Source organism: Hemitrygon akajei, chromosome 8 (genome assembly GCF_048418815.1).
Source record: "Hemitrygon akajei chromosome 8, sHemAka1.3, whole genome shotgun sequence".
NCBI lineage: Eukaryota > Metazoa > Chordata > Chondrichthyes > Myliobatiformes > Dasyatidae > Hemitrygon > Hemitrygon akajei.
In genome coordinates this window covers 15,641,977-15,661,868 of record NC_133131.1, presented here as the reverse complement: position 1 = coordinate 15,661,868, position 19,892 = coordinate 15,641,977, and the positions used below count along the sequence as shown (strand labels likewise).

The 19,892-nt window shown below is 42.0% G+C and overlaps 1 protein-coding gene across 11 annotated transcripts in view; it reads right to left on the bottom strand.

Moving 5' to 3' along the window:
• The window catches only part of LOC140731666 (rap1 GTPase-activating protein 2-like), a 492,373-nt gene that overhangs the window by 47,997 nt on the left and 424,484 nt on the right, over window positions 1-19,892 (bottom strand). For 9 of the 11 annotated variants that reach the window (XM_073053304.1, XM_073053305.1, XM_073053309.1 and 6 more), the window contains 7 exons: window positions 18,556-18,600; window positions 16,615-16,647; window positions 12,885-13,097; window positions 11,569-11,672; window positions 6,491-6,569; window positions 4,921-4,974; window positions 3,110-3,193 (listed from right to left, as the gene is read on the bottom strand). In XM_073053304.1, coding sequence (XP_072909405.1) covers window positions 3,110-3,193; window positions 4,921-4,974; window positions 6,491-6,569; window positions 11,569-11,672; window positions 12,885-13,097; window positions 16,615-16,647; window positions 18,556-18,600 — 612 coding nt within the window. The remainder of the gene's footprint in view (window positions 1-3,109; window positions 3,194-4,920; window positions 4,975-6,490; window positions 6,570-11,568; window positions 11,673-12,884; window positions 13,098-16,614; window positions 16,648-18,555; window positions 18,601-19,892) is intronic. The other 2 variants (XM_073053306.1, XM_073053314.1) reach the window with 1 other exon arrangement.

Here is a 19,892-nt window from a genome sequence, read left to right as displayed (position 1 = left end):
GACACTTGGAGAATCCTGCCTGATGGGGAGACCCAATTGCAAGGAGAGCTTTGTGTAGATGAATGGTTCCGAGGAGGAAGTGCCAATACTTCAGAGTTGCCTAGTTTGTTCGTAACGTTCTTCAAGGGAAGTTCGAACTATGGCTGGTGACGTGGGTTCAGCACCGTGAGTAAAGTGATACACCCAATTACTTCAGAAAAGAGCTCCAATGTTCATGTGCACTTTAGACTGGTTTACCTGCAATGGGCCCTTTTTCTTTGCTTTTTCTGTTAACTGTTAGTTAAAATTGAAATATCTGTAAATATACTTCCACTTTAATTTTATGCTGGTGCAAGGTCTGTTATTCCCTGGCAACCAATAATTTTGCATGGGGCAGTATTTACACAGCATTCACTGCAATTTGCGTTCCCTCACTGAAACGTTCCAGCTTTCCTGTTTGGTTGAACCCAAATCATGCCAACCCTAGATGTGTGTTGCTTGTTGAAGGTGGCCATGCAATTAAGTGCCGGTTAGCTAACGAGCCTGGTTTATTTCAAGCCATGGTGAGGGGGTTACATTTGCTTTTTTCTTGTTCTAATTGCATTTTTCTTTGAAAAAATATTTATGTTTTTTCTTGTGAATGTAGTATATTTACTATGACGTGTCTGTGATGCTACCACAAGTATGTTTCTCATTGCACCTGTGCATATATGTAGTTGTGTATATGACAATAAACTCAACTTTGATTTTGACTTTCTCTATTAAACATTTAAATATTTTTTCATACTTTCTTATGACATTGAAGGCAATTCAGCCTTTTGAATCTCTGCCAGCTTTCAGAGCTCTCTCATCTGCCCCATTTCCCTGTAATCTCCCTGACATACCAGTCAACTCCCCTCATTCTCCCATCACCCACCTACAATGGGGGTAATTTAAGTGGCCAGTTGGCCCATCACTTGGATGTAGGAGGAAAGCTCCACGTGGACAGCACTGGAAATTGGGTTTGAACCTGGGTCGCTGGAGCACTAACTGTTGCAGCAGGGAATCCAGGTTACAGGTGGCTAGGACATTGGCACATAACAGATATTATCAAGGGAAACCAGTAGTTGCTCCACTGTCTTAACTCTGTCTTATTTATTAATAATGAGCTGCATTTCTAATATGCTTCTACATTATCCCAAAGTATTGTTAAGAGAACAATAGAGTAATTCTGAGATGTAATCATTATTGTAAAGTAGCCAGCCAAATTGGGCAGAGTAAACTATAATGACCAAATCATGTTCAGGTTAGTTGAGGGCCAAGATATAACCCAATATTCTGATGATGGGGCTTTGACCTGAAATATTGACTCTTGTTTCATTTTCCATCATTTCCTGATTTTATTTCAGGTTCTGGGGGTGGCAACTCTTCTGTTGTTCTTGGAAATGGCATCTCACGATCTCTTACATTTACCCAAGAAATTGGGCTCTGGGATGTACTGGCAGGAGTTTAGAATAAGGGGGATCTCATGGAAACCTATTGAATATTAAAAAGGTCTAGATCAGGGATTCTCAACCTTTTTTAAGCCATGGACCAATACCATTAAGCTAGGGGTCTGTAGATCCCAGGTTGGGAACCCTAGGCCTAGACAGGGTGGATGTGGAGAGGATGTTTCCTATAGTGGGGGAGTCTAGCATACAAAGCCTCAGAATACAAAGACGTTCCTTGAAAACAGATGAGGAGGAATTCCTTTAGCTGGCACGTGGTGAATTTGTGGAATTCATTGCCACAGATGGCTGTGAAGGCCAAATAATTGGGTATATTTAAAGCGGAGATTGATAGGTTCTTGATAAGTATGGTGACAGAAGTTAAGGCAGGAAAATGGATTGAAAGGGATAATATCATCTATGATAGAATGGTAGAACAGATGTGATGGGCCAAATGACCAAACTCTGCTCCAATGTCAATGTATTAAAACAGCGACTATGCTTCTGACTATGCTTAGCTGTTAGCAGATTGCTTTACAGTGTCAAATGCAAGATCGTGGGTTCAATTCTTGCCACAATCTGTAACGAGATTGTGTGTTCTCCCTGTCACGGTGCAAGTTTCCTCTGGGTGCTCTGGTTTACTCCCACATTCTGAAAGGCATACCTTTAGGGTTAGTGAGTTGTGGGCCTGCAACACTGGCCCCGGAAATGTGGCAAATCTTGGGGGCTGCCCAGAACAATCCTTGCTGATTTGATTTGACACAAAATGACCAATTCCACTGTATGTTTTCGTGTATAAACAACAAATAAAGCTAATCTCTTTAAAAGTATTGCAATGGGTGTGAAAGACTCTGGAACACTGTGAGGTTGTACAGAGTAAACATATAATTAGCCTTTCTTCATATTTTAGCACTGGCACTTGCAATTCCTTAACTAAGCATCAAAAGCTTCTGTGAAAATTTCTTCATGTGACCAGTGTACAAGCCCATAAACCTGTTTAAAATGGGCCACATGCCATTGTTGAAAGGAGAGGCACAATTTGGAAGATGTGTAGTTTGGGTGGTTAAGTTGTTCTCTGATCTTGGCAATTTACTTGTAAATGTTTCATCGCCGTGCAAGGAGGCATTGTTAGTGCGCTGTTGACCGCGGCGTGCCCTGTGAATGCTCCGATATACTCTTTGCCACGCAGCCAATCAGCGACCAGATTTCCTCCTGGCATCGCAATTCAGTTTCCGAAAACATCCAATCAGCTGATTGAAAAGTATATAAAGGCCAAGCATTTGCAGGACATGCCCCAATCGACAGCGCACTGACGGTGTCTCCTCGCACGGTGACGAACTGTTTGCAAGTAAATTGCCAAGATCAGAGAACAACTCAACCCAATCTCAATGGATTGAGATTAATATATAGGGAACGCCTTAATAAATGAGATAGCTGGAAGCTGCCATTACTTGCATGTGCAGGAGTCTATCACTGTACAAGTGAGTGATGTGGATGTTATCTTGGTTCTCCTCTGGTAAATCTATCATCAAGGTCATATTAATATTGTAGAGTGCCACCAAGTAGAAGTGCCACATTGTGATCAGAGGCACTGTGCAAAATGATGTTGATAGATGGAAATATGATTCAGGGTAGAATCTTGTTGTTGAACATCCATTACTCACCTGTCTGGCCTTCTGATAAATCACACCAAACTTGAATTTGTCGTTGATCTCATGTTCATCATATGCGACGATTAGCTGAGATGCCTTTGAGAAAATGAAGCAGATCAGCAGACAACCCTTTGCAAAGTTATTACATGGAGGATAAATCAGTACATTATAGCACTGGCCATTTGGTCCACAATGTTGTGCCAACCCATATGACATACTCTATATTCAATGTACCCCTTCCTTCATACACAGCATATCCTTTTATTACTTTCCATTTCACCGCTGATGTTTGGGGCAGCAATGAAGGTCCTCCATCTCTGGTGGTATTCAGGACTTCCTTCATCATGTCAGTAGCTTCCTCTCGGTTTTCACCACTGTCAGTCATGCAAGTTTCTGGCGGAGACTCAGGAATATCATCACACTCAGATGTAGAAGGGATCTTCATTGCATAGCAATTTGTTGTTAAACCCTGACTGAACCCCTGAACCTGGAGGACTGGATGCACCAGTATTAGTCTAGTCTCTACCCTTTGACCTGTTTGGCATGGGTGATCCTACCAAGAGCTAAAGTCCTGATACCAGCCAACATAGCTCTCTGTGTCACTGAGGTATGCAAGCCTGTGAACCACGGCAAGGTATACACAGCCTATAGCCCTCCATTTTTTCTTACATCCACATCCCCAAGAAGTATTTTTAAATACAGTGGATTCTGGTTAATTGGGGCAGTCACTTGGGACAACTCATAAGAACATAAACCAATCAACAAAATAACTGGGATTCCCTTCATTTATTTGGGACACTATGCTGCTTAATTGAGACAGGAAACTTGCCAAACAGTTTCTCATTAGCGACAGTCGATGTGGCCATTAGACACTAGACAATGCTTACAGCAAATAATTTTTTTAAAATAACATCAGCTGCCTGTGTTTGTGTTCAAAAAGCAGTGATTTTTGTCACTGATAGTTGGCGAGAGATGAGCAGCAAGAGAAGTCAGAGCTGTTTTGCTCACTGCAATTTCAAGCATTCAGACTTGGAGATGCTAGAAACAGCCGGAGTGAAAATTAAACAATTTCACTACTTCAACAAGTTAGAAACTATGAAGAATTTGAAGGCATCGGCAATCATCTTGAATGTTCCAATGAAAATGAAGACTTGGAGAATGCAATCATCGATAGCATTGTATGAAGGCAGTCCATATCTACACTAGGTGTCTGTGCTGATTTTGTTCACTTACAGTCAATCAATAGAACATGGCTGTGTACACTGGATGTATTCCTCAGTCAATGACCATTAGGAACTAATACACAGTTTCATAGTTCTGTACTTGCATTGCTATGGTTCTGTATTTGATTTTAATATATAATTTGTTACTCAGTTTGTCTTTTTTGGTTTAGCCATGTCTTCCAGTTGGAGAGCTGGGAAGTTGGGGAGGCAGCCCTCAAAATGAAAGTCCAAGAACGCCATTATTTTACTAAATTAATCCACAATTGGAGTGAGTTTGAGTTGGATACTTGTTAGAGGAATTTTGTAGACAGAAACATAAATAAGTTGGGAATGAAAGGATATAGAGCACATGACGTCATGGTCGGCACAGGGACTCTGGGCCAAAAGGCTCGTATCCTGCAGTGAACTGTTCAATGTTCTACATTTTATCTGCATTGAGATCAGCTCAATGCTTATATGCTTTTAGGTTACGATCAGCCTGTTAGCCGTTCTGTAATACATACATTAGACGTTATAAGGTAACAACTGATGTCAACTAGACGTGAGTTGGAAAGGCTACTTTACATGATATAATGACAGCTGGACTTCACTCACTCTTACCTTGGGATAAAGTACAGGAGAGAATTTAGTGCAGGTCACATCATCACATAGGAGCTGAGGGAGAGACAGTGATTTATTAGAATATTGCAAGATCCACCACTTTTCATTGTGAGACCTGGGCACTGTTTATATCATTTCAACCATGTTACAGAGCAGAATGAATTGGTCCCAGTGAAGGATCTTGAGCTGAAACGTCGACTGTTCATTCCCCTCCACAGATGCTGCCTGACCTGCTGAGATCCTCTGGCACTTTGTGTGTTGTAATGGATGAGTTTGTTGTGGAGATTAATTTATGACCCATTAGTTGGGGGTTCACCCTCATCATTTCCACAATACTTCTATTGCATTGGCATGGCATCTACTGACCATATAGGTGGTGACATGGTAGCATAGCGGTTAGCATAATTCTATAACAGTGCCAGCGATCTGGGGTCAATTTTGTGTGTTACAAAATCTGCGGGATCTTTTGTGTTTATTAATGTATAGCACAAGAACTAAAAACAGGAGATGGAAAATCTGGAATAAAATGCCGGTCTCAGTAATAGTGACCATAAAAGAATATTAACATTCATCAGATTCACCCATGGTAGCCTACCAGAGGGATAGGGACAAGGGATTAGCCATCAAGACAACTCCACCATTTATTAAGATCATGTCTGATCAAGATTACACCTGCCCTAGACTTACGAAACTTGATTCTTCTACTAGGAAGGGAATTCTGCCATTTGTTTCAAACTGGATATTGTTGAAAATAAATAATCGAGAGCATACAAAAGCTCAAAATACAATTCAATTAAACAAAATCTTTCAATAAACGAGAAAATAATGCAAACACTCAGCAGGTCCGACAGCATTTGTGACCGAAGAAACAGCTAAAGCTTCAGTTGAAGACTCTTTGTCAGAATGAAAGATCCCCGATCCGGAGTACCCTTTCCACATTTGCTGGTTGACTGGCTAAGTGTATCTAGTATTCCCTGTTCTTATCTCAGATTTTCATCATCTGCAGTTTTTTGACTGCCTTTTGGATGGATGTCTGTGATTCCATTAGAAAGACCGGGCTATGCATTTTTTTGTGTGTGACTGTATTTTACTGATATCTCATATGTGCCTTGTGCTGTGTGTGACTGTTGACAATATGTGTTGCACCTTGGCCCCGGAGTAACGTTGCTCTGTTTGGCTGTACTTGTATATGGTTGAATGACAACTAATCTATAAACTATGCAGGACAGATGTGAAGTGTGAGCACCTATCAACTCAATACATTATGGAACGTTCCTGGATGTGGAAGGGAAGTCCAAGCTGGAACAAGAGATCAGATGCACACTGTACCCCTGCACCACAGTGTCCACAGCGTGCTGTCTCACAAGCTAGCACTGTTCTCGATGGAACCGCCTGCAAATGTGACTGCATTGGGCCCAATGTGGTGCTCGTACCTTGAGAAGCTGGGAGATGTTCCAACCCATGTCAATCATCACCACCCTGATGAATGGCTGTCAATATAGTCTGAGGAGCATGTAATGGTGGCAAGCAAACAGCACCGAAAATGTTACGGTTTTGTCAATTTCCTTACCTTTGCAAGGATTGGAATACTCGGAAGTTGTGGAACTCCAGTCAGAGGAAGTCGCTCATAAATTGTTTTGGACTTGGATCTATGTAAACAAGAATACGAGTTTTGTATGGCTAAAATTTTTAAAAATATGATGAGCATTTACAAACAGTAGTGTAGGAAATCAACACAAATTTAGTGCTTTAACACTAACTCATTCTTGGTAAGAGTTAAATACATTTTCTATTTGATACCTTTATGAAACATATGCAGATAAAGTTGGAATGGCATGCCAGCTCATTCTGGCTATCAAATCTCTCCTTTAGCATTCATGAGATCAGATCTAGAATTAGAACCAGGTTTAATATCTCCGACATATGCCAAGAAATTTGTTAACTTTGCAGCAGCAGTACAATGCAAAACATAACAATAGAGAAAAAAAAACTGTGAATTACTCTCTCTCTCTCTCTCTCTCTCTCTCTCTCTCTCTATATATATATATATATATATATATAATAGTTAAAGTTAAAAAAAAGTGCAAAAATAGAAATAAAAAAGTAGTTAAGTAGTGTTCACGGGTTCAATGTCCATTCAGACATCAGAAGGCAGAGAGGAGGAAGCTGTTCCTGAATCGTTGAGTGTGTGTCTTCAGGCTTCGGTACCTCCTTCCTGATGGCAGCAATGAGAACGAGGCATGACCCGGATGATGGGGGTCCTTAATGATGGACGCCACCATTTTGAGGCATCGCTCCTTGAAGATGACCTGGATACCACGGAGGCTAGTGCTCATGTTGCAGATGACTCAGTTTACAACTCACTGCAGCTTACCTCAATCCTGTGCAGTGGACCCCTCTCCCCATACCAGATAATGATCCAGCCAGTTAGAATGCTCTCCATAGTAATGTACTGTTTTTGGAGACACATCAAATTGTCTCAAACTCTTAATGAAATACAGCCACTGTCATACCTTCTTTGTAGCTGCATCAATATGTTGGGTCCAGGTTAGATCCTCAGAGATATTGACGCCCAGGAACTTGAAACTGCTCACTCTTTTCACTCTGATTCCTCTAGGACGACTGGTGTGTGCTCCCTCGTCTTACCTCCCCTGGAGTCCTCAATCAGTTCTTTAGTCTTACTAACATAAGTACATGGTTGTTGCACTCCCATATCAGAGTCGGATGTGCTTCACTCAAGTAAGTGGCGTTCATCGTTAAGGACACCATCACCCAGGACGTGCTCTGTTTTATGCACCGCCATTAAAGAGGAGGAAAAGGAGCCTGACGACGCACACTCCATGTTTTAGGAACAACTTCTACCCTTCTTCCATCAGATTTCTGAAGCGACAATGAACCAATCCATAACAGCACCTCACTAGCTTGCTCTATTTTTGCACTACTTATTTAATTTGTTTTTATAATATATACACATTTCTTATTGCAATTTAGTTTTTTAAACATGTATTTGACTCTACTGCTGCAATACAACACATTTCATGACAGATTTCAGTGATGGTACACCTGATTCCGATTCTGACATTCACCATTTCATTGTAGATTGAGCACAAGAATCTGCCTTTACGTTTCCTTCTTGTGTTTTGGGAGGTGTCAGTTTTCATATGAGATATTAAACAAAGATCCTGTGTGCTCTCTCAGCCAGATGTGACACATCCAAGTGTTAGTTCCAAGAACAGAGGAATTATCTCCAGTGTCAAAGCCAATATTTATCCTCCCAACAATGCTGATAAAGTTTACCTGGTCATGCCCACATTGCTTGGTGCAATTTGACTGCTGGAGTTTGTACTCTACATTACCATTTCTACAGGTAAAAAAATATATTTTCCAGGTGCAGTACAGTGCAAAGGTCTTAGACACCAGGCTAGGTATATATATATATATATACATACCCAAGATTTTTGCACAGTACTGTAAATCTCTGTGTGCACTTTTTTATTGATTTAAACCAAAATACTGAATGGCTGGTTCAGCTGTCTGTGCTCCTCTCTTGAGTAATTTACTATTATTGGGCAAAGAGAAAGCAGCAGTCAAGTTGCACGAAGCAAGCTCCCACATAGACAATGTGGGCATGACCAGGTGAACTTTATCGGTGTTGCTGACCAGGACACTGGGGACAATTTAAGAGACAATCCATTCTAATGGGCGTGGAAGATACTTTCTGAGATTAATTATTATGGACAAAAAAAAGATAGGCTCTTGATTAGCCAGGGTATGGGAAGAAAGTGGAGTTGACTGGAAGAATTAGATCAGCCCATGATTGAATGGCAGAGCAGACTCGATGGGCCAAATGGCCTACATTTACTCCTATATCTTATGGTCTTATGATAATAGACGCTTGCGGATTGAAGTTCATTGGCGACTTAAACCTGTGGACCAAATCCTTCCTCCCTACATTTCAGAGACCAGAAACAGTAGAGTCTGAAATGTAAAGGAAAAAAAAACTTAATTTAAGTGTGACAACATTTCTATGACTGCAATGCTCTTTGAGCAATTGTGAAATATACTGTAAAAATGCAAATCTTTTAGTTTCAGGGATGTGCTGTTCTTCAGGAGTAAATATTTCTGGCCGCGTGGCAGTTAACGCTTTACACCGCCAGCTCTAAGTTTGGGGTTCAATCCCTGTTGCCTTCTGTCAGGAGTTTGTACGTTCTCCCCGTGACCACTTGGGTTTCTCCTGGGTGCCCCGGTTTCCTTGCGCATCCACAAGACGTACGGGTTAGCGTTAGCAAGTTGTGGGCATGCTATGTTGGCGCCAGAAACGTGGTGACATTTATATGCTGCTTCCAGCAAACAACGCATTTCACTCTACATTCTAATACACATGTGAGAAATAAAACTAATCTCTCTGTATTTTTGCAACAGAAGCTTTTTAACGCTCAGGTTTTGAGCTCATGTGGCATCACCCAAATCACTGCTTGCCATTTAACTAATGGAGATCTCTTTGTGATAATAAGGTTTATTTTTCCTCTGGGATCAGGGAACAAGTCTCCTATTTAATCCTGAACCAAGCTAAATGGTGACCAACTGCTAAAATGTTGAAACTCAAAGGATTTCCTATGGTTCTGTAAGAATTAGTCATTGTAAGTTAGGCTATTAGACACTGGGGCAGAATCACACCATTCAGCCCATCGTCTGATCTGCTACTCCATCATGACTGATTTATTATCACTCTCAATCGCATTCTCCTACCTTCTCCCCATAACTTTTGACACTCTTACTAATCAAGAACCTATGAACCTTTACTTTAACTATACCCAACGACTTGACCTCCACAGCCGTCTGTGGCAATGAATTCCACAAACTCACCACCCTCTGGCTAAAGAAATTCCTCTTTCAGGAACAACTTCTTCTGCTCTGCCATCCGATTTCTGAATGAATATTGAACCCACGAACACCACCTCACTACTTTTTATTTCCTACTTATTTAACTATTTTTATAGATACAGTATACATTATAGCTGATATTAAACATTGCCTGTGATATTAAACCTGATTCTGATTCCAAGGTTGACTGAGAATTGTTACTGATCAGTCATACCTTGAAGGATCATTAAATGGTGTAAAGTTGCACACTCCCATTTAGGGACATTTCATAAACTGCTCTTGAAGCACAGGCACCTGCAGTAAGTTAGCAATTATATTCTGCTATGGCAGTTCAGATCTTTAAAAAATGTAGCACTTGAGAGAGAAAGAATGACATTTACAAGAACAATATGACTTATTAATGAGTTCAACATGTAAAGAAGCATGTTTCCCTTACATTTCAAAATCTGCTCTCAAGAATGTAAAGGGGAAAGGGGGATTGCCATTTCTTACTGGTTCCATGGGTTTAAAAATCAGTGAGTGACCCTCAATCTACAAACCTCCATTATCCATAATGACTGACCTCTAATCTATCTCAGGGAGCCCTTTCCGCACCCGACAAAATAAGTAGCTTTAAAGCTGCAGAAACTCATTCGTACAGCCATACGAGTCTAGACAAGAGGGGAGTAGTTCACTTGGCACATTTCATAGCCAGCATAACCGGGACTTCATTATTTTAGTTTGAACTGATATAATCACATCAGCCAGCCTACCAAAAATTATTTTTTTCGCGGATAATACACTGCACTACCAATTAACCATGCAAACTGCACATCTTTCAAGGCTTTCTGAACACTCAGTGGCCACTTTATTAGGTACATCTGTACATCTGCTCATTAATTTAATCAGCCAATCATGTGGGGGCAACTCAATACATAAAAGCATGCAGGCATGGTCAAGAGGTTCTGTTGTTTGGACTGAACATCTGAATGGGGAAGAAATGTGATCTAAGGGACTTTGATCGTGGAATGATTACTGGTGTCAGATGGGGTGGTTTGGGTATCTCAGAAACTCTTGAGATGTTCAACAGTCTCTAGAGTTTACAGAGAATGGTGTGACAAACAAAAACCATCCAGTGAGCGGCAGCTCTGTGGGTGAAAACACCGTGTTAATGAGAGAGGTCAGAGGAGAATGGTCAGACTGGTTCAAGCTGACAGGAGGGCGACAGTAAACCAAAATAACCACGTGACACAACAGCGTTGTGCAGAACAGCGTCTCTAAATGCTCAAGATGTTGAGCTTTGAAGTGGATGGGCCACAGCAGCAGAAGACCACACCAGGTTCCATTTCTGTACCTAGTACAGTAGCCACTGAGTGTAAACTATCAACAATCCTACTTGTTAGTGGGGTGTGCTGGTCCGTGGGTTGTGAATAAGGTCAATAGGGTTAAACCAAGGGCAGAAATGGATCAAAAGGTGTTTGTTACTGCATGAAAAGGGTTATAGAAATTATTATAGTAAAGCTTGATTGTGATTGTTACCATTTGTGATTTAGTTTGATACCATTCGTGCCTGTTTAGTCACCTCTTTGGGCAACATTTTTTGTAGTAACTTAAGATCGCCAATTTTGACAAACGCTCACCATGATGTTGCTGAAAAAGCCTAAACTTGAATCTGGAAATTCAAGCTCTACACATAGTTCACTTCAAGCAACAGATAGGAGAAGGTGCTGCTTAAAGGAAGAAAGATGCCCGGTCGTGGAGCTTCATGCACTTTATGTCAGTTACCTGAGGATTATCTGCAGATATTCTTGCCCATCATTATCTTCGTATTTCACAGAAACTACCAGGTTTCCGTGAACACTGCACGTGGTGTAAAAATTCAAATGATCCTAAAAAAGAAGGAAGTAGTCGTTCAGGGTTTTTGTAAAGGAGATGGGATTATGAATCATGGAAACAGGTCCTTTGACCCACATCAACCCTCAAGCCCCCGTTCACTCATCTCAGTTTATTCTCCCCGCATCCCCAGCAACACCATCCAGTTTCTACCACTCACCTACACACCAGGGGCATTTAGGGTCATTTAAACCAGGAACTAGTTTTGTTCTTTGACCATCTTTGCACATCTGCTTATATGTCTCTTGAGTGTTAAATTTCATTTGACTATACCTCTTTGAATTGCTTCTGGAAATTCAGCAAGTTTCTGTTCAAAGATTTGAAGAGTTGAGTATAAAAAAAAAACTGGCTGGTCTTACACAAAGCATAGAACACTACAACAGGGTACAGGCCCTTTGGCCCACAATATTGTGCTGACCCTTTAACATACTCCGAGTTCAATCTAACCCTGCCCTCCCACATAGCCTTCCTTTTTTCTTTCATCCACATCCCTATCCAAGAGTCTCTTAAGTGTCCCTAATATATCAGCACATTCACACCCATTACTCTGTAAATAGCCTACCTCCAACATTCCCCCCTATACTTCCCTCCAATCTTAAAATTATACCCACTCATGTTAGCCACTGCCACTCTGGGAAAAGGGTACTGGCTGTTCACTCTACCTGTGCCTCTCATCATCTTACACACCTCTATCAAGTCACCTCTCATCCTCCTTTGCTCCAAAGAGAAAAGCCCTAGATCACACAAACTTTTTTTATAAGACATGCCCTCTGATAAACACACACAAAATGCTGGAGGAACTCAGCAGGCCAGGCAGCATCTATGGAAAAAAAGTACAGTTGACATTTCAGGCAGAAACCCTTTGGCAGGACCCTTTGGATCAAAATGTTGACTGTACTTTTTTTCCCATAGATGCTGCCTGGCCTGCTGAGTCCCTCCAGCATCTTGTGTGTGTTGCTCAGATTTCCAGCATCTGCAGATTTTCTCATTTAGCATTCTGATAAATTTCCTCTCCACCTTCTCTAAAGCTTTCACATTCTTCCAATGAAGAGGCAACATTATCTCATGGTTCTTCAACTCAGTCCCCCTATCAGTGAAGGTCAACACACCAATTGCCTTCTTAACCACCGTATCAAATTTGCACACAGTGTTCTTACTTGTGGTAGTTATATTCGTCGTAAGTTTCAGTCACTTCTGGGGCTACTTACCTGGTTAAGGAAGTGCTTTCTGTAGACTCTGGCTGTGCTGTTACATTCCAGTTTGTAACCATATGTGCTGGGGCTTAGATTCTCTACCGCATCCTCCTCGCAGAAGCTGCTCTCCGATGACGTTGGCGTGGTGACAGTCTCGATTCCTTCTATCCAGTAACCTCCAAACTGGGGGAGGATAATGGACTGATAGGGCCCTGCTTTCTCTATTACCTGGAAAACAACATTAACTCCATGTAAAACAACAGGACGTTGTCCACTCAGCCTCTTGTCACCTTAGACGGACTGACCAGCTGAGGAAATGGAGGGCTATGGGGAACTGGCAGAGAAGGGGTGTTGAGACTGGACTGGTTCAGTTAAATTCATATTGAGCAGTGGGATGGCCTAGAGGGGCAGAGTGGCCTACTTCTGCTCCTATATACTTGCGTTCTCGTTTTTGGCCGTTCAGTGTCAATCCCATAGCTATGGGTCTGGAGTCCATTATAGGATAGGTGAAGGTAGCGGGTTGGAGATAAGGAGGTGTAAGGTGCTCACCAGCATGCAGGTCACCTTTGACAAGGTGTAGCACCCGCTTAGCACCACCCCTAACCTTCAATCAGGGTCATGTGATGCCATAGCTGCAGGTGATGGATGGTTGCATGAATAACTGCTGTATATCACAAGTCCTGGTTATGCAACCACTGATGCCAGGCAGACAATCTCTGAAGATTATTGATAATGGCTCGGGGGTGGGGGGGGGGGGGGAAGGGGGGTCACCCGTCTTGTAAAAACACTGCCTGGAAGAAGGCAATGGTGAACTACTTCTGTAGAAAAATTTGTTAAAAACCATCATGTTCATGGAAAGACCATGATTGCCCTTGTGGTATGACATGGCACATAATGATGATGGTAGCAACTTCCTTCCCTAAATGGGTTAGTGGACAAGATGGATGTTTGCAACAAGTGATGGTCATAGAGTCAGGAATGTTGATTTCAAAGTTGAAGTAAATTTATTATTAAAGTACATAATTGTATTTCTATGTTACATTGACTGTCCTGTTGTACATACCATTTATTACAAATTACTATAAATTGCACATTGCACATTTAGATGGAACCGTAAAGCAAAGATTTTTACTCCTCATGTATATGAAGGATGTAAGTCAATTCAATTCCACCGCTGTCTTTAAGGAGTTCTCTCTATGACCACATAGGTTTCCTCCCACTTTCCAAAGATGCACGGGTTCGTAGGTAAACTGGCCATGTGGGTGTAGTTGGGTGACACAGGCTCATTGGGCTGGACTGGCCTGTTATCGTGTTGTGTCTCTAAACAGAAATAAAATTCTAGACTTGAGCTGATTTTTATTGCTTGTGAAGGTGGGAACATGGACTACCTGCGAAGAATGAAAGTAAGACTCTGATAATGATGCTAAGGTTGCTTTGATGTATAGCGCTCAACCCCTCCAATGACTGAACAATCTGTAAGCAAGTTTTGGCTTACTAGAGCAAGCACTCTGGCGATCTCGTTATGTGGTTAGTCAGGGCCATGAACTTGGAGAGGATATGCTTATTATCAACTTTTAGAAGATGAAGACTCCCTTCTCTAAGGTGAGCCAAGTTTAAGGGGAATATGAGGGGAGACTTCTTCACTCAGAGGGTGGTGAGAGTACGGAATGAGCTGCCGGCACAAGTGATGGATGCGAGCTCGATTTTAACACTTAAGGGAAGCTTGGATCGGTACATGTATGGAGGGCTATGGTCCAGGTGCAGCTCGATGGGAGTAGGCAATTTAAATGGTCTGGCATGAATTAGATGGGCTGAAGGGCCTGTTTCTGTGCTGTAATTTCCTACGACTCCAAGGATGTGGAGGAAGCTGACTCCATAGATCAGTGACATGAGGATAGAACGTTTTGTTTGATTCCACTTTCACATGCGGACAGGATAGTGATTACATTATGTGGGAATCCAAAGTGGTAAATTGTTTATTTAGGGACATGGGTTCTAATCCTCTAAGGGAAGCTGGGTATTCAACTGTATAAAGCACAGAGTTCTGTAATGGTGGACCGTAAGGCTTCAGGTGTGTGTTCAAACCCATCTGATACCTTCCAGGACAGGAACTCATGGTGTTCCGCAGGGTTCGGTGTTGGGACCGTTTCGTTTTACATTATATGTCAATGATTTGGATAATGGAATTGATGGCTTTGTGGCCAAATTTGCAGACAATACAAAGATAGGTGGAAGGCCAAGTAGTCGAGGAAGCAGGGAGGCTACAGAAGGACTTAGACAAATTAGGAGAATGAGCAAAGAAGTGGCATATGGAAAACACTGTCGGGAATTTATGATCATGCACTGTGGTGGACGAAATAAAAGCATAGACTTTTTCATAAATAAGAAGAAAATGTAAAAATCCAAGGTGCAAAGGGACTTAGGAGTCCTCGTGCAGGATTCCCTAAAGGTTAACATGCAGCTTGAGTTGATGGTGAGGAAGGCAAATGCAATGTTAAACATAGAACATAGAATAGTACAGCACATTACAGGCCCTTCGGCCCACAATGTTGTGCCGACCCTCAAACCCTGTCTCCCATATAACCCCCCCAAATGAATGTTAGCATTTATTTTTAGAAGATTAGAATATAAAAGCAAGGATATAATGCTGAGGTCTTATAAGGCACTGGTGAGGCCTCACTTGGGAGTACTGTGAGCAGATTTGGGTGCTTATGTGAAAGGATGTGCTGACATTGGAGAGGGTTCAAGGGAAGTTAAGGAGAATGATTTTGGGAATGAAAGGGTTATCTTATGAGGAGTGTTTGATGGCTTTGGGCCTGCACTCACTGGAATTTAGAAGAATGACGAAGGATCTCATTGAATCCTATCAAATTCTGAAAGGCCTAGATCAGGGGTCTGTAGACCCCTTGGTTAATGGCAAGGGTCTATGGCATAAAAATGTTGGGAGCTTCTGGCCTAAGTAAAGTCAATGTGGAGAGGGTGTTTCCTGTGGTGGGGGTGTCCAGGACCAGAGGACACAGCCTCAAAATAGAGAGACAATTATTTAGACAGAGGAGAATCTGTGGAATTCGTTGCCACGCAGCTGTGGAGGCCAGGTCATTGGGTGTATTTAAGGCGGGGGTTGATAGTTTTTTGATTAGTCAGGGCATGAATGGTTACAGGGAGAAGGCAGGAGATTGGTGCTGAGAGGGAAAATGGATCAGCCCTGATGAAATGGTGGAGCATATGCAATGGGCTGAATGGCCTAATTTTTCTCCTATGTCTTATGGAAGTCTGCTACCTTCCCTGGTCAGATTTATATGGGACAGAGATGTCTTGAAAATGGCTGGGAAAGGCAATTAAGTTTGGTCACTCATTACTGGCTTTGTGACTTGCATTCATGAGTGAATGTGTAGTGAATCGATGGAACTCATTGACACAGAAAGCCATGGAAGCTAAGCTGTTGGGTACATTTAAAGTGCAGGTTCACAGGCTCTTGATTAGTAAGGACATCAAATGTAATGGGGAGAGGACAGGAGAATGGAGGTTGAGAGGGATAACAAATCATCCATGATGGAATATTGGAGTGACCTTGATGGGCTGAATGACCTAATTCTGTTCTTATGGTCTAACAAAGCTAATTATTATAATTCTACTCTCTTCAAATGAAATGCTATTTCCTAATCCATTTCCCATTCCCACACACCTATGTTCCCATTTTCTACCGACACATCTGTTACCATATCTTGAGTTAAGTTAGACCTACCTCATCAATACTGGGATACGGGATGTAATCATCCTAGTAGAGAGAAAAGAAAACATATACATTTTTAATTCATGAAAGATAATATCATCAGTTTCACTATAACATATAACACTGGATACTTCTATCGTGCTGGACTCTGGTACATTGGCCAGATATTCCAACACAAGACTTCCATGCAAGTCCCATGTGCAATTCTTGTCTCCTCCAGGAGGACCACAACCTTCCCATGGTTTGGATGCTTGTGTATTTCAATGACCCAGACAGCTATGTCAGCTGAAGTCGGGGTCCTGTGCTTTGGCTCTTGGTAAGGTCACCCATGCCCAAGAGGTCAAAAGGTAGAGGCCAGACTAAGAGTGGTCCACCAGTCCTCCAGGTTCAGGGGTTCAGCTCAGAGCTAAAAACCCTGACTAGTAAAACAATATTGTTATGGAAACAGCAATGAAGAATCCTTCTGCATCTGAGTGCAATGGCATTCCTGAGCCTCCACCCGGGAGTTGCATGACTGACGATAGTGAAAACCGAGAGGAAGCTACTGACATGATGAAGGAAGCCCTAACACCACCAGAGATGGAGGATCTTCATTACTGCCCTAAAAACCTGCAGATAATAGGCAGTAAGTGATTCTTGTCTAAGAAAATATGGTGGGGAAAAATAGAAGATAAGTTCAGGGCAGAATTCAGGAGAAATTGTTAGAAAGTGGTAGGCACAGGGAACTTATTAGTACAAGGAAGAGTTGAGATGAGTCATATAATAGCTACATTTAAAAAACTCTTAAACATGGAGGCTTATGGGCTGTGTAGGAGGGAAGGGATAGACCAGTCACGGGGTAGTCAGCTCAACATCGTGGAGTGAAGGCCCTCACTGTGTTGCACTGCTCAATGCTCTAAATTGCACCCAAGTTAATAAGTTCACAAAAGAGGAAGTGACAGAGATAGGAAAATAAACAGAGGTGGGTCAAGGGTGGAGATAGACCAACACTGGCTGGCTGTGCAGCAAATCCCAATACACATCTCACTTGATTCCAACAGTCAGAAATGAACAACTTTAAAAAAGGAAATACATGAAATAGCAACAATCTGTTGGATGAACTCAGTGGGTCAGGCAGCATCTTTGGAGGCAAAAGGATTGTCAAGCCTGCATCAGGACCCAAAATGTAAAGAAATGCTCCCTCCCTCTCCCACCACCTCAAAGACGCTGCTCAGCACACTGAACTCCTCCAACAGATTGTTTGTTGCCTCAGATTCCAGCATCGGCAATCACTTATGTCCCCATAAACTACTTAATTCACAACCAGCATCAGAAGCATCAAGCCCAGATAAGGAGCAGTGTTTCTATATGAACATGTCCCTGCCAATCTCTGCAAAATATGCCTGATTCTGTGCCAATCAAACTACTTCAGTACAGGTCAATTCGGCCCACTTAATCTGTGCTGGCTTCCAACAGTCAACCCAATTGGTTCAATTCCTCAATCGGAGTCAATAGTTCCTAACTCTTAAATTCTTGCCGCAGGGGAAACAGCTTCACAGCATCTACTTCATCCATGGCTGGAATAACTCTTGGCTTCTTCAAAAGGGTCTTGGTCAGGGTTCAGCCCTGGCCAGAGGGGTGGCTGAAATGCCAGGAGTTTACTCTGTTTAAAAGAAGACTTTTCAAATCAGACAGACTCGCTCAACACAAACAAGAGAAGATCTGCTGATGCTGGAAATCCAAGCAACGCACACAAAATGCTGGAGGAATTCGGCAGGGCAGGCAGCATCTATGGAAGAGAGTGAACAGTCGACGTTTCAGGCCGAGACTCTTTGTCAGGACTGGGAAAAAAGATAAGGACTCCTCATTTTTCTCCCCCAGTTCTGATGAAGGGTCTCCACCTGATATGTCGATTGTACTCGTTTTCATAGATGCTGCCCGGCCAGACTCACTCAACATTTGCTTGCGACAAACCTTTTGTCTATTGCTCTTGGCCTTCTGCTCATCTGGTTTTGGAGTCTAAAACAGAAGGAAAACAATTATGCTGAAGAACTCAGAGTATCAGCAGTGCACTTCCTCTCCCATCTTTCCTTGTCAGAGAATTAGCTCAGTGGAGGGCAACGGTAAAGTTGTTCCTTTTTCATTAGCAAGGACCCCACCATCCAGAACACACTCCCTTCTTGCTGCTGCCATTGGGAAGGAGGTAAGGGAGTCTTATGACTCACACCATCAGGCTCAGGAACAGTTATTACCAAAGAAAAACGCTCCTGAAGCAGTATCTATAACTTCACTTAACATTGAGCTGATTTCACAAACTAGGTATTTATTCCACAACTCATCTTCTCAGTATTAATGAATTAATTGATTATTTGAGGATATTTATATTTGCCAAGTTTGCACATTGATTATCAGTCTTTGTGTCTAGCTTTCCATTGATTCTGTTGTATTTCTTTGTTCTACTGTGAATGCCTGCAGGAAAATTAATCTCAGGGCAGTATATGGTGACATATACGTACTTTGATAATAAATTTACGTTGACTTTTTAAATACAGTGAAATATTTACACCTCAATTAACTGTGTGGTGCTGGGAGAATTAGCTTTGATATCTACCAGAGATATGGCTTTCCCTAACTTCTAATAATATAAACAATAACAAACAGAAGAGAGAAGGACTTGGTCCAAACCCTGGAAACGCAGCTGAGTGTTCCTCTTTGGTTCCAAAAAATAGTGTCTGATTGCTGTATTCTGGGGTTCCTCTCCCACTGCAACCACAAAGGTTGCATTTGTAAGGTCTTTTGATTGCTACACCATCCTTTGGTACTTACTGACTGATTCTCAACACATTGCACTGAGCTCCCTGCTGGTGAAAGGATGCCAGCTGAATGATGACGTGCATTAGATCCTGTGCCAGTCCTGGTGTGTGTAACATTACTTCTGTGTAATGACCAGTCCCAAGTCCAATATGTTTCATCTACTGTACACTACGGTGGTCAGAAACCATACTTAATGATTACAAACCAAAGAAGGCCTCAGGACTGGGGCTGGAAGAACAATACATCTGTCTGGAAATTCTTGTGCATTGAAATGGTGAGGATGCAGTGGGACACAAACATGGTCATGAGGAATTCAGCCCATCATGCCTGTGCTGGTCAAAGTCTAATTCCACTTTTAGTATTCAGTCCACAGCTGAGGATGTGACTCTTCAATACCACTTAATATCACTTAAATGCGATGATAAGTTCTGCGCCCGCTGTCCTTTCAGGCAATAAGTTCCACGCTCCCCATGTTTTTGACTTGTCAGCCAAGGAAA